Source organism: Quercus robur, chromosome 3 (genome assembly GCF_932294415.1).
Source record: "Quercus robur chromosome 3, dhQueRobu3.1, whole genome shotgun sequence".
Taxonomy (NCBI): domain Eukaryota; kingdom Viridiplantae; phylum Streptophyta; class Magnoliopsida; order Fagales; family Fagaceae; genus Quercus; species Quercus robur.
The window spans coordinates 34,884,311-34,895,770 of NC_065536.1; the positions used below are offsets into that span (position 1 = coordinate 34,884,311).

The following is an 11,460-nucleotide window of genomic DNA, read 5'->3' on the forward strand; positions in this document are numbered from 1 at the left end:
TGAGGGGGAGGAAGGGAGAGTAAAGTAGAGTAGATAAGAATTGACCCAAAATTAACCTATTTTCATCCAACTCTACTCTACTCCCCCTCCCTCCCCCCTCAATCCAAATAGGCCCTAAATGTTCACTACTGGAAGTTCTCTCCCTTGGTATTGACTCCAAGCAAGCCTAGGTGTTGACCCCTAAATTATCTATTGATGTAGGACAGGTTGGTGGCAAAATAGAAATAAGGGAAAAGAAGAGAAAACATGACAAATTCTATGCTTCACCAACTTAAATTTGCTTGAAATCCAATACTTCACCACCTAGGGGTGCTTGGAATCACCACCAAGCTTAGATAACCATCTCTAACAAAAATAAATAAATAATCAAATTCTAATCCCTAAAACCATCCTGATAGTCTCTTTTAATAGACTTCAACAAGTAAATAAAGTTATCATTACAACTCATAATATCCTAAACAACATTAAATTCAAACTTAACAAATAATATATGAGTTTGAAATAAGAAAAAAAAAATCTGAAAAATTATTTTGGTTATGCTACCCGCACCATCTATACTTCGTTTTTCAGTTCTTCAATTTATTATTGCATCGTTTTTGTTTTGTCTTGCAACACTTCTAAACTAATCTTTGGGCATTCACAATTAAGGCACTCTAAAATCTTTTACTAAGTCTGGAAAATTCAAATAGATATGTCTACTTCTTGTAAACAGTCAACATTGACAGAGAGATTCGCTTGTGATAAGCAAAGGGAAAATTTTTCTAGGCTAAATTAACGTCAACTGTCTTGTGGGTAAAAAGTCAAGAAAGTTAAGGGAGGAAGGAAAAAGAAAGGAGAAAGCAAGAAGGTTAAATTGTAAGGATTAACTTACCCAAATGACTACTGATCTGCTCTTATAAAGTTTTAGTTCCTGTAAATTCCTTTATGTCCAAAATATTTACAGAAAGAATGCCCTTCCCATTTCAGTCTCAAAATTTAAAAATGTATATGAACACTAGCTACAAGACTGATAAATCAAATAGATAGTGACAAAGAAAGACTAGGGGTCAAAGGTATGCACCTACTGGAGTATCATCTGAGGTGAGGAGCTGAAGATGTGACTAAGATGATAAGTCTGAAAAGGTCGCCCAATGGATTAACCAAGTGCTATACAAGATCATGGAACATCTCAATGCTGTATTGTACTGTACAAGGTTGTATAAACAAATTCAGATAACTAATTTAGTCAAGAAACATTGCTACCTTATCTTTGAGACTGCTCTTCTTTTTCATCAGGGGCTCTATTTCATCTCCAACAACAGTATTCTGACTTTGCCTTTCAAACTCATAGGCAAATTCCATATCCTTTATAAAAGATCTATTCTCCTGCTCAAAGGGTTTCTTGAGCAAGGGACCCAAAAACAGATCCAACATGTCCTGAGCAGGATCTCCCGTTCTCCTGTCAATGATTGCAATTTCTTCACTGGCTAAACTCACAGTGGAACTATGAGAAGCTGTCACTTCTTCAGTGGGTGAACTTTGGTTACCATTTGGGGCATCAAGCAATCTCACTGAGACATTACTGGAAGAGACCATTGTGGGGACTTTTCTTTCTGATCTGCATTCTCTATTTGACACTTGTTGCTCCTTATTCTTCTCAGCTTTGACATACTGCAAGCAGAGGACAGAAACTTAAGATTTTTAAACAGAACTGTTCTAGGAACAAATCCATTCTTCTCGGCTTGCACATACCGCAAGCAGATGACAGAAACTTAAGATTTTTTAACAGAACTGTTCTAGGAACAAATCCATAACTAAAATTTTCTCCACTCGATTATCATGTATTAAATTGCACAACCCTTAAACACTGTTTAATAAATGTAGAATATTTAGTAAACAATATCTATGCAAATTTTAAGAATCAAATAACACAACAAGCTATTTCTAATTATGGAGAGAGCGAATCACCTCTTCAGCAATGGTCATCAGATCATCCATTGTCAGCTCCACATCATCATCATTTGGAAGCTGAATGTCAAAATCTTCACCCCTTCCAAAGTCAGAACCCTTTGCCTTTTGTCTTTTCCGTGCAGTAGGTTCCCTAACTTTTCTCCCAAGCCTATTATCCTTTTTCTTCTTGGTAACAGTTTCAGTGATGATACCATCAAGGTTTGAATCCTGTAGACTTGCTTTTCTTCTTTTCTTTGTTTCACATTTTAAAAGAAAATGTGAATTCACCCCTTTTTCTTGGACCAGGATCCCTTTTCCAGGTGCTTTAGTCATATTTTTTGCTTCAGAATGGCAAGCTTGGGGCAAAAGTCCCTCATCTGCATGGTGGTTGTTTTTATCTACATCATCAGACTTTCTCTCTTGGTCAGCGGCAGCTACACCCAGCATCCATACCGGTAAACGCCGTCGACTTCCCTCATTAGGAGCAACTCCAACCATTTCTTTTCTTCCTGTGTAATTTCAGACATTTCAATAAAGAATATCAAGCAAAATAGAAAAAGGGAGGGGGGGAAGAAAAGAAACAGAAGAAGAAGAAGATTTTTGTATCATATGTACCTACTAATTCAATAAATAATAGAAAATAAACAACATGGGAAGATCAGTACAAAATTGAATAGTAAGAAGGATACCTAGAAGAAAGATTAGTTCTTTATACAAGAAAAGGCATAGGGAATCACAAAAATGTAAAACAGTTAAACCAAGGCTATCAATAAGGTAGCTCAAATCTAAGAAAATGACCTTCAAGAATGCTTGGACCTGTACCATTAACCCATTATAACACTTAAAGACCTGTACTGGATAAACAGACATTCAGTGTGAAGGCCCAAACACATGGCATCAACAGTGGCTTAAGCCATGCTCAACGGCATCCTTCGCAAACAGTTGACATCAAACTCTACATCTGAATTTGGAGTATCTTACTTCAATTCAATTCGAAGTGTTCAATAAACAATGTCACATCAGAAACAAGGGCATAGTGCTATTTATGGGGAAAACTAATATAGAATGGATGAAAAAAAGTAGATGAGTTGGTACTTGGAGATAAATTAAGTAGATTTTTCAAAACATGAGGCTCACATTTCCACATTTCACATAGAAATTTCTCTATTAAGAAGTACTTTGTTAGTGTTTTTTTTTTTTTTTTTTTTTAATAGGTGATAAAAGCTTTATTGAAGGAAAAGTACATCGTGTTCATAATGATGAACACTATATACTTGAAAAAATAACAGATACATCAAGAAATGGAAATAAGTAGGATTTCAGAAAAAGGCCTAACAGAAAGTAGGATTTCAGAAATGGAAATAAGTAGTGTAAAACCCCATATAAGAGACCACTCATACAAAGTCCCAACTAATAGAGACTTCAAAAGATCTAAAGGTCTTTCAATATCTTCAAAAGTACGGTTATTGCATTCTCTCCATATTAATCACATTAAAGAAGCTGGTACCATATTCCAAAGATTTGAATGATGTTTCCCCAACCAATTCCTCAATGCAAAAAGAAGAGAAGCAACTCTCTTCAGCATGACCCACTGGATCCCAAATATCAAAAAACTTCACTCCACAAGGCATGAGCAAACTTACAATGGATCAAAAGGTGATCCACATATTCCCTATCACAACAACACAAGCAACATCAATTAACTAGGGGCAAACCTCTTTTAAAAAGATTATCAATGGTAAGGATACTACCTCTAGCTACTCTCCATAAAAAGAAAGACACCCTTTCGTGTGCCTTTAAACACCAAATGCTCTTCCAAGGGAAAAGATGAGTAAAAGGACTGGACAAAAAATTATAGGAGCGCACATCAAAAAATACGAGTCCAGTCAATTGCCAAGTCAATTTATCATCACCCTCACCCCTTGGCATATTGGAATAAAGGAGCTTGAAAAGATTACACACACCTTCCAATTCCCAGTCATGTAAAGCTCGGTGAAATTATAAATTCTAACTTCTATATCCCCCTTCTAATGCAGGAATAATCAAGTTAGAAATCCAAGCTTCTTTAGAAACAAAGCAAGCAAACAAATCGGGATACAGATCTTTTAGACGAATATGCCCATACCAAGGATCGTACTAGCATCGAATACGATGAACCTCTCCACAGCATACACCACTTGTCCAAACAAGCTTTCTGCACCAGCCCAAATATTCTTTCCACATCCCATAACCATGAGTCCCTCTAACAGCTCTAGAGTACCAGCCCCCTTTATCCTCAACGTATTTATTAGTTATAACTTGATGCCATAAACCTTATCACATGCGAGGCGACTAAAGAAGTACTCTGTTAGTGAAGCGGAATTCAAACCAAAATACATTGTTAGTCCTTAGACTTTAGCTCGTGAATGATTTTATTTTATTCCCTCAAGTACACACTCATTACATATATCCTAAATTTGACTAATTCATGAACCTCAAATCCTTTAATCGTTAACAATTTTTCCAACAGTTGAGAGTATATAATTGAAGTTCAAATCCTATATACTATATATATATATATATATATATATATAAACCCTATTTGGTTGCAGACATCCATACAGAAATATCATAAGAAAACCCGAAACTCTAAGCTTAATTTGCTAAATCATCTCAAATAACCCAAAATGCAAATCCCCGTAACAGGTTTTGTATGACGATACAAAATTCACATGAATTTTTGAGATAACTCATTGCGCTCAGTGTGTATGAAGGCATACCTGTAGTTGAACACCCGATATGGCAGCGCGGATCAACGAATGATATGATATTTCTTTTCTCTCTCTCTCTCTCTCAATTTTCTTTCACTAAAAACTAAAATCATTAGGTTTTCAAGATTGGAGAAGCAGTCAAGTTCGTCTCCAAACTTCTAGTTTTGGTTTCAGCATTTGAATTTTGTGTACAGTGTTTGTGCTTTTTGATCTCTGAAATTTGTGTTTATGTTTGATGTTTCGACCCAATAGATTTGAGGTTTTGAGCGAAATAACCAGGATTTTTCAGAAAATAACTACAAAACCGAAACTATTTCATTAGTTAGGAAACGTTTGAAACTAATTTGGAATATAACAACTCGAGTTCAGTATCCACGATTTCTTGGGTTTATTAGTTTATTATTGCGAGAAATCGAGTTCAGTATCCACGATTTCTTGGGTTTATTAGTTTATTATTGCGAGAAATCGAGTTAAAAGAACTCGACTTCTAAGCCTAGAAAACGAGTCCAAAGGACTCGGTTTTAAAGCATGGAAACCGAGTCCCTTGCACTCGGTTTCAAAGCCTGGAAACCGAGTCCATTGGACTCGATTTCTACTCTTTGAAACCGAGTTCAACGAACTCGTTTTTCAGGCTTAGGAACCGAGTCCTTTGGACTCGATTTCCTTTTATAAACTGCCAGCATGCATCCAACAGTCATCGTTTGAAAGTTGAATCTTTTCTGAAATTTGTTTAGCGATTGAAAGTTGAATCTTTTCTGAACTGCTTTTCTTTGTAAGCAAAATGGTGTTGTGAGAGTTTACTTGTGACGGCGAGAGGCAGTGACGGCGAGAGGCAGCGACGGCGACGGTGACGGGAGCGAGAAGTAGCGACGGCGACGGGAGGGAGAAGCAGCGACGGCGACGGTGACGGGAGCGAGAAGCAGCGACGGCGAAGGGAGGGAGAAACAGCGACGGCGACGGGAGTCGGCGACGGTGCCGGCGACGGAGCGACAGGAATGAGAGTGTCAGAGAGCTCGACTGAGATTGAAGTTTTTGGATTTTTTTAGAAAATAAGTTTGAAAGTTTTTTGTGTTTGGTTTTTTTGTGAGAGGGACTGAGAGTGCTGTGTGTTTGTGTGCCTGCTTTTGAGTGGATGGCTTACACGCATAAATCGAGTTTACTGAACTCGTTTTGTAAGAGTAAAAAACGAGTTCAATGGACTCGTTTTCCAGTGTTGCAAAACGAGTTCATTAAACTCGATTTATGCGTGGAAAAACTAAGTTTAATGAACTCGTTTTTTACTCTTACAAAACGACTACATTGAACTCGATTTCTGGCATATTGGGCCCACCTCAGGTACTGGCAAAAAAGCAAAATCGAGTAAAAATTACTCGATTTCATAACACAAAAATCGTCCACTTTAGACTCGAATTGCTAGAATCCAAAATAGTTTAAAACGTTTACTAACTAATGATATTGTTTGGGTTTTGTTGTTATTTTCTAAAAAAATCCGAAATAACCTCCTTCAGCCTTTCTATTTTGTAAGTTAGACAACGTTTGAAACAATTTTGGAAAATAGCATCTCGAGTTTCAAAAAATCGAGATCCACCTAAAAAACTCGACCTTCAAATACTCGCTTTCCGTTATTTTATTCCAACTGACGTGGACAATGTTGCCACCTAGATCTCGAGTCTTTGAGACTCGAGATCCTTGAATTTTATTCCGACTTTTATTTAACCAAATTTTATTTAATTTATTTTGTGTACGAAATAAATTAAATAAAAATACAAGGATATCGAGTCTTATAGACTCGAGATCCTTGAATTTTTAAACAAATTTTATTTAACCAAATTTTATTTAATTTATTTATTAAATAAAAATACAAGGATCTCGAGTCTTGAAGACTCGAGATCCTTGAGTTTTTAAACAAATTTTATTTAACCAAATTTATTTAATTTATTTTGTGTACTAAATAAATTAAATAAAAATACAAGGATCTCGAGTCTTAAAGACTCGAGATCCTAAAAATTAAATTACCCACTACAGCTACAGCACTTTACGTTCGTGGGGGTAAAAATGCAAGTAACTCGAGTCTTATAGACTCAAGTTCTACTGGGGAAAATTATTAAAACAGAACACTCTGAACACTCAGCCCGTATAACACACTTTCTAACATTCTACACAGCCTTCTCACCCAAAAACAGAGTATCCTCACTGAGTCTCTCAGCCTCACTAACTCTTACCCTCACTAACTCTCACTCACCCATAACTCCTACACCACATTGCCTCTCACTCTCACTCATCACACTGCCTCTCTCACTGCTCTTCCCTCTCAACAAATTGATATCTCAGGTAAGGGTTTGCATAATTTGATTGTCATTGTAGTTGGGTATTAGTTGTCTATGGGTGTGGGTTAAAGAGTTTGACTAATTATTTTGTACATAGTTGACATAACTTAGTTAATTTACTTATATTGTGTGTTATAGAAGTTTGTTTTGTTAGTGTTAATTTTTTGAGTATTTATTTGCCCATTTTGTGTGTTACAATTATTTTTGACTTTATTCATCATTATTTTGGGTATGAAATGGGTAGTGATTGAATGGAATGAATGGGTATCATAATATCTTAAAATGTGGTTACCTACAATACATGACTGTATAAGGAATTGGTCATTTTGGAAACAATTTGGTATTTGGAAATGACATTTGAGAATTATTTGATCTTTTTATGTTGATCAGGTTAGTGGAAAACTAAGGCTTGTTTGAAAGCTAAGAAATATAAGTTTTATTTAGAATTGTACGGACTATGGTAAAGGAATTAGGTGATATCATTTGTTTTCTGCCTTTGATGAAAATCTTAACATTGGAATTGTTATCATGAACAGTTTAGAGTAATCATAAACAGTTTAGAGTAATGCTCATTTGTTTTCTGCTCATAAACAGTTTAGAGTAATGCTCATAAACAGTTTAGAGTAATCATGAATTGTTTTCTGCCTTAGAGTAATGCTCATCCAGTTTAGATATCATTTGTTTTCTGCCTTATGACTAATCATAAACAGTTTAGAGTAATGCTCATACCATGTTTTTAACTTGTATTATGGTATATTACTTGCCAAGTGATGGTCTAAGGTTTTGAGTGTGGTAACTTATATTTCTGTTCTAAAGTCTGGATCAGAACCATATGTTTACATAAGATCTACCTTAATTAGTTTGTTGAGTATCAATAGGCGACTCCAATGTTTTGCAACTAAGGTTGGGTGGTTATTGCTGTTGTCTGGACCTGTGGGCATGTACTGGTGAAATAACTGGATGGTTCGTTAGTTTTAATTGTCTGTGTGTGTTAGTTGATTAAATTGTGTTCTTGTTAAATTGTGTTCTTGTTATCAACTAACTAACATAGTAACTTGACTTGAACAGGTTCACAATGCCTGAAATTGATATAATCCTATACCACGATGGTCCGCTTAAGAATGTCAATGCGAACAAGGGATTGCCATTTGAAGGGCCGGGTATAAAGACCTATTATACCCAAATTGATCGTAGGTTGAAGACCCTTGACGAATTGAAGAAGATTATCATGGAAGAGTTGTGTGAGAATCCTGCTATACACAACATACAAATTACTTATCGTATGCCAAACGAAATCTTGAAGCATCGGATTAATTACAAGTATATGGTGATAGAAACAGACAAACATGTAAAGATCATGTTTGACAAGTTGGAAAGAATAGGTGAAGTAACTAACATTGAGTTGTACATACAATTGGAGCCGCGTGCAGTTTGGGAAGAGGATATCCAACAAACGACTACAAGCTTACAGGTTATGGTTCCAGATGCTCAATATGAGTATTCTACACATGTAGAGGATGATTATGTTCATGCCGATGGTGATGTTCATGTTGATGGTGATGGTGATGATGATGATGATGATGATGATAATGATGATGATGACTATGTTGATGAGACTACTGCCATTAACAATGATGATGACGATGATGATGACGACTATGTTGATGAGAATATTGCCATTAATGGTGAAGATTTTGTGGATAGAGATGAGTATGAAGACACGATTGGCAGAGACCTTGGGGACTTTGAGAGGGACATTGATGACGATCAGACATTGGATGGTAGTGAACCTTATGTAGACAATGTCATTAGTGTCCAAAACATTACGAATACAATCCCTGCCTACGCACCTCCTGCATTGTCATTCTCTGCAAATACTTGGGAACATATGGTTGATCCTTCACATATTGATATGCCATTTGTGTCTACTTGGAGAGAGGGGATGAATTTGTGCAAAGGGTTGACTTTTGCCAATAAAGAGGAGGTGAAGCACGTATTAACAATTTGTGCCCTCAAGGAAAACAAACATTTTACGATCATTAGGTCGACGACGAAAAAACTTTGTGCAAAATGCGTGCATGAGTCATGTAAGTGGTATGTCTGCGCAGTTATGAAGCCCGATCTCCACAAACTATGGATGGTCACCGTGTATGTGGGTCCTCACACGTGTATAGCGACTGGGGTGCGAAATGATGGTAAAATGATGAGTTGTAATTTTATTGCATCAGATATCCATAAGAAGTTATGTGAGGATCACACTACCCCAGTTAAGCATCTCAGATCCATGATAGAGACGAAATATAGTGGGCAGAAGCCTTCTTACTACAAGGTATGGGATGCGAAACAAAAGGCGATTGCGATGATGTTTGGGAATTGGGAAGAGTCTTACCAAAGATTGCAAAAATTGCTAATGGCATATATTGATCAGGACCCGACTACCCAAGTGTTCTATCGTATCACATCCACCGATGAAGATGACGCCGTATTGTTGCATTATGTGTTTTGGTCTTTCGGTCCATGCATATCAGGATTCAAATACTGCAAGCCGGTTATCAGTATTGATGGGACCCATCTATATGGTAAATATCAGGGAAAGTTGTTGGTCGCAATGGCAACTGACGCTAACAACAAGGTATTCCCTCTCGCGTTTGCTGTTGTGGATTGTGAGTCAGGGTCCAGTTGGAGGTGGTTTTTACAGTGCCTCCGAGATACGATTGGCCACGTGATACCTAAGGAAGGCATTTGCATAATTTCTGACCGACATCTCGGTATCAAAAACGCCATTGCAAACTGGCCTAGAAGGGAAGATGGAAGTACACCAGTATTTCATAGATATTGCCTTCGACATGTTGTTAGCAACTTCAACACCCATTTTCAGAACTCAACTCTAAAGTCAACGGCGTTGAAAGCGGGATATGCTACTCAGGTGGTGAAATTTGATGCCATAATGGAGTCCATTAAGCAGGTGGAAATTGAGGCCATTAGGAATAAGAAGAAGGTGACGGGGAAGGATGGCAAGGAAAAGAATCAAGATTATCTTCCATACACATACCTAATGGGCGAGTCTGTGGATATGTGGAGCCAGTCACATGATGGTGGGAGACGTTTTGGGGCAATGACAACCAATATATCAGAGTGTTTCAATGGTGTACTGAAAGGTGCACGAGGTCTTCCTATTGCCGCATTAGTTGAGTTCACTTGGAACAAACTTGTTCAATATTTCCATGACCGGCGTAAAGAATACCATTTTGAGTTCTCAGAGGGTAAGAAATGGAGTGAATATGCCAATCGTACGTGGGATGCAAATAAGTGTAAATCCGAGAAACATTATCTCAAGCCATTTAGCAATGAAGAGCTGATATTTCAAGTAGTTACCCAACTCAACACATGTAGCGCAGGAGGGGGAAACCACAGTTATGAAGTTCGGTTACAGGAACAAAAATGCAGTTGTGGGAAATGGCAAAACATAGGGATCCCCTGTTCACATGCAATTAGAGTATGTGACTATTTACATATTGATTCGACCACATATATTCACCCATGTTATGGCTTGAACAATGCCCTTAACACTTATGAGCATGCATTTGTGATTCCAAAGTCGCAGTGGGCCTGGGTCCTACAAATTCAATAAAAAATTTTGCGGTTGTTAGAACTAGAAATACAACTTTGAAAGAACTTGCTAACTAAAAGTCAAAGTCAACGTAAAAATTAAAGCGGTTGTTAGAACTAGAAATTTCACCTCGCCATTCCAAATGGCCTCTGATCGGTGATATGGTTGTCACGTCAACACTGAATCCTGTAGCGGACCGGGGTGCAAGCACTGTAGCTCCTCATCGATCTGAGGCTCCATACTGCAAAGACAATTAAAAAGGTTATGAAAACCCCAATTTCTCTGTGCCAATGTTTGATAAGAGTTCATATATTTTCATTCCATCACCTTCAAAATTATATATATATATATATAGAAGATTCAAATGACAGTTAAACATTACAAGTGCATACAAACTAGATAAGAACAGAATTTTTTTTCTAAATAACAATAAATATTAAAAAATTTAGTTAGTTGTCACGTTTCAAAACAATGTTGAAAACTAGCATCTCGAGTGTTCCTCCACTCGAGTTCCAATATAAAAGTCGAGTTTTTAAGTCTCGATTTATAAGAGGATGGGTTTAAAGTGAGAAAAAATTGACGTAAAAATCGAGTTTTAAAGACACGATTTCCATAAATTACAGAAAAACGCTGCTATAGGGCTTTAAAACGTCATTATAGGACTTAAAAACGCCACTATAGGGCTCCCTAAACCTGATACTTATAAAAAAAAATTTGCAGGAAAACACCACTATAGGGCTTTAAAATGTCACTGTAAGGCTTAAACAGAGGGTATGTGAACCACTTACAATTCGCCCCAACAGAGGGTAACCTCATGTAATTTCCCGAGAATTTGAGTTTGTGA

At 37.0% G+C, this 11,460-nt stretch overlaps 2 protein-coding genes across 2 annotated transcripts; one reads left to right on the forward strand and one right to left on the reverse strand.

Moving 5' to 3' along the window:
* Positions 1 to 853: 853 nt before the first annotated feature.
* On the reverse strand, positions 854 to 4,937 carry LOC126717898 (uncharacterized). Its single transcript, XM_050419858.1, has 4 exons — positions 4,689 to 4,937; positions 1,948 to 2,438; positions 1,243 to 1,650; positions 854 to 1,146 (listed from the first exon to the last, which is right to left on the reverse strand). The coding sequence occupies exons 2-4, from the start codon at positions 2,425 to 2,427 to the stop codon at positions 1,072 to 1,074; spliced, it is 963 nt and encodes a 320-aa protein (XP_050275815.1). The 5' UTR covers positions 2,428 to 2,438; positions 4,689 to 4,937; the 3' UTR covers positions 854 to 1,071.
* Positions 4,938 to 6,645: 1,708 nt separating this feature from the next.
* On the forward strand, positions 6,646 to 10,637 carry LOC126719568 (uncharacterized). The gene is made up of 3 exons (XM_050422099.1): positions 6,646 to 7,010; positions 8,075 to 9,932; positions 9,972 to 10,637. Exons 2-3 carry the CDS (start codon positions 8,082 to 8,084, stop codon positions 10,635 to 10,637), a joined length of 2,517 nt encoding a protein of 838 aa, XP_050278056.1. The 5' UTR covers positions 6,646 to 7,010; positions 8,075 to 8,081.
* The last annotated feature ends 823 nt before the right edge of the window (positions 10,638 to 11,460 follow it).

Excerpts from the sequence above, each read along its gene's own strand:
- LOC126717898 (XM_050419858.1), bottom strand. The coding sequence starts at position 2,427 with ATGGTTGGAGTTGCTCCTAATGAGGGAAGTCGACGGCGTTTACCGGTA. Across the intron at positions 1,651-1,947 it reads TGATGACCATTGCTGAAGAG|TATGTCAAAGCTGAGAAGAA; the intron begins GTGATTCGCTCT and ends CTCTGCTTGCAG. Across the intron at positions 1,147-1,242 it reads AGAGCAGTCTCAAAGATAAG|CACTTGGTTAATCCATTGGG; the intron begins GTAGCAATGTTT and ends GATCTTGTATAG.
- LOC126719568 (XM_050422099.1), top strand. The coding sequence starts at position 8,082 with ATGCCTGAAATTGATATAATCCTATACCACGATGGTCCGCTTAAGAAT. Across the intron at positions 9,933-9,971 it reads AAGCGGGATATGCTACTCAG|GTGGAAATTGAGGCCATTAG; the intron begins GTGGTGAAATTT and ends TCCATTAAGCAG.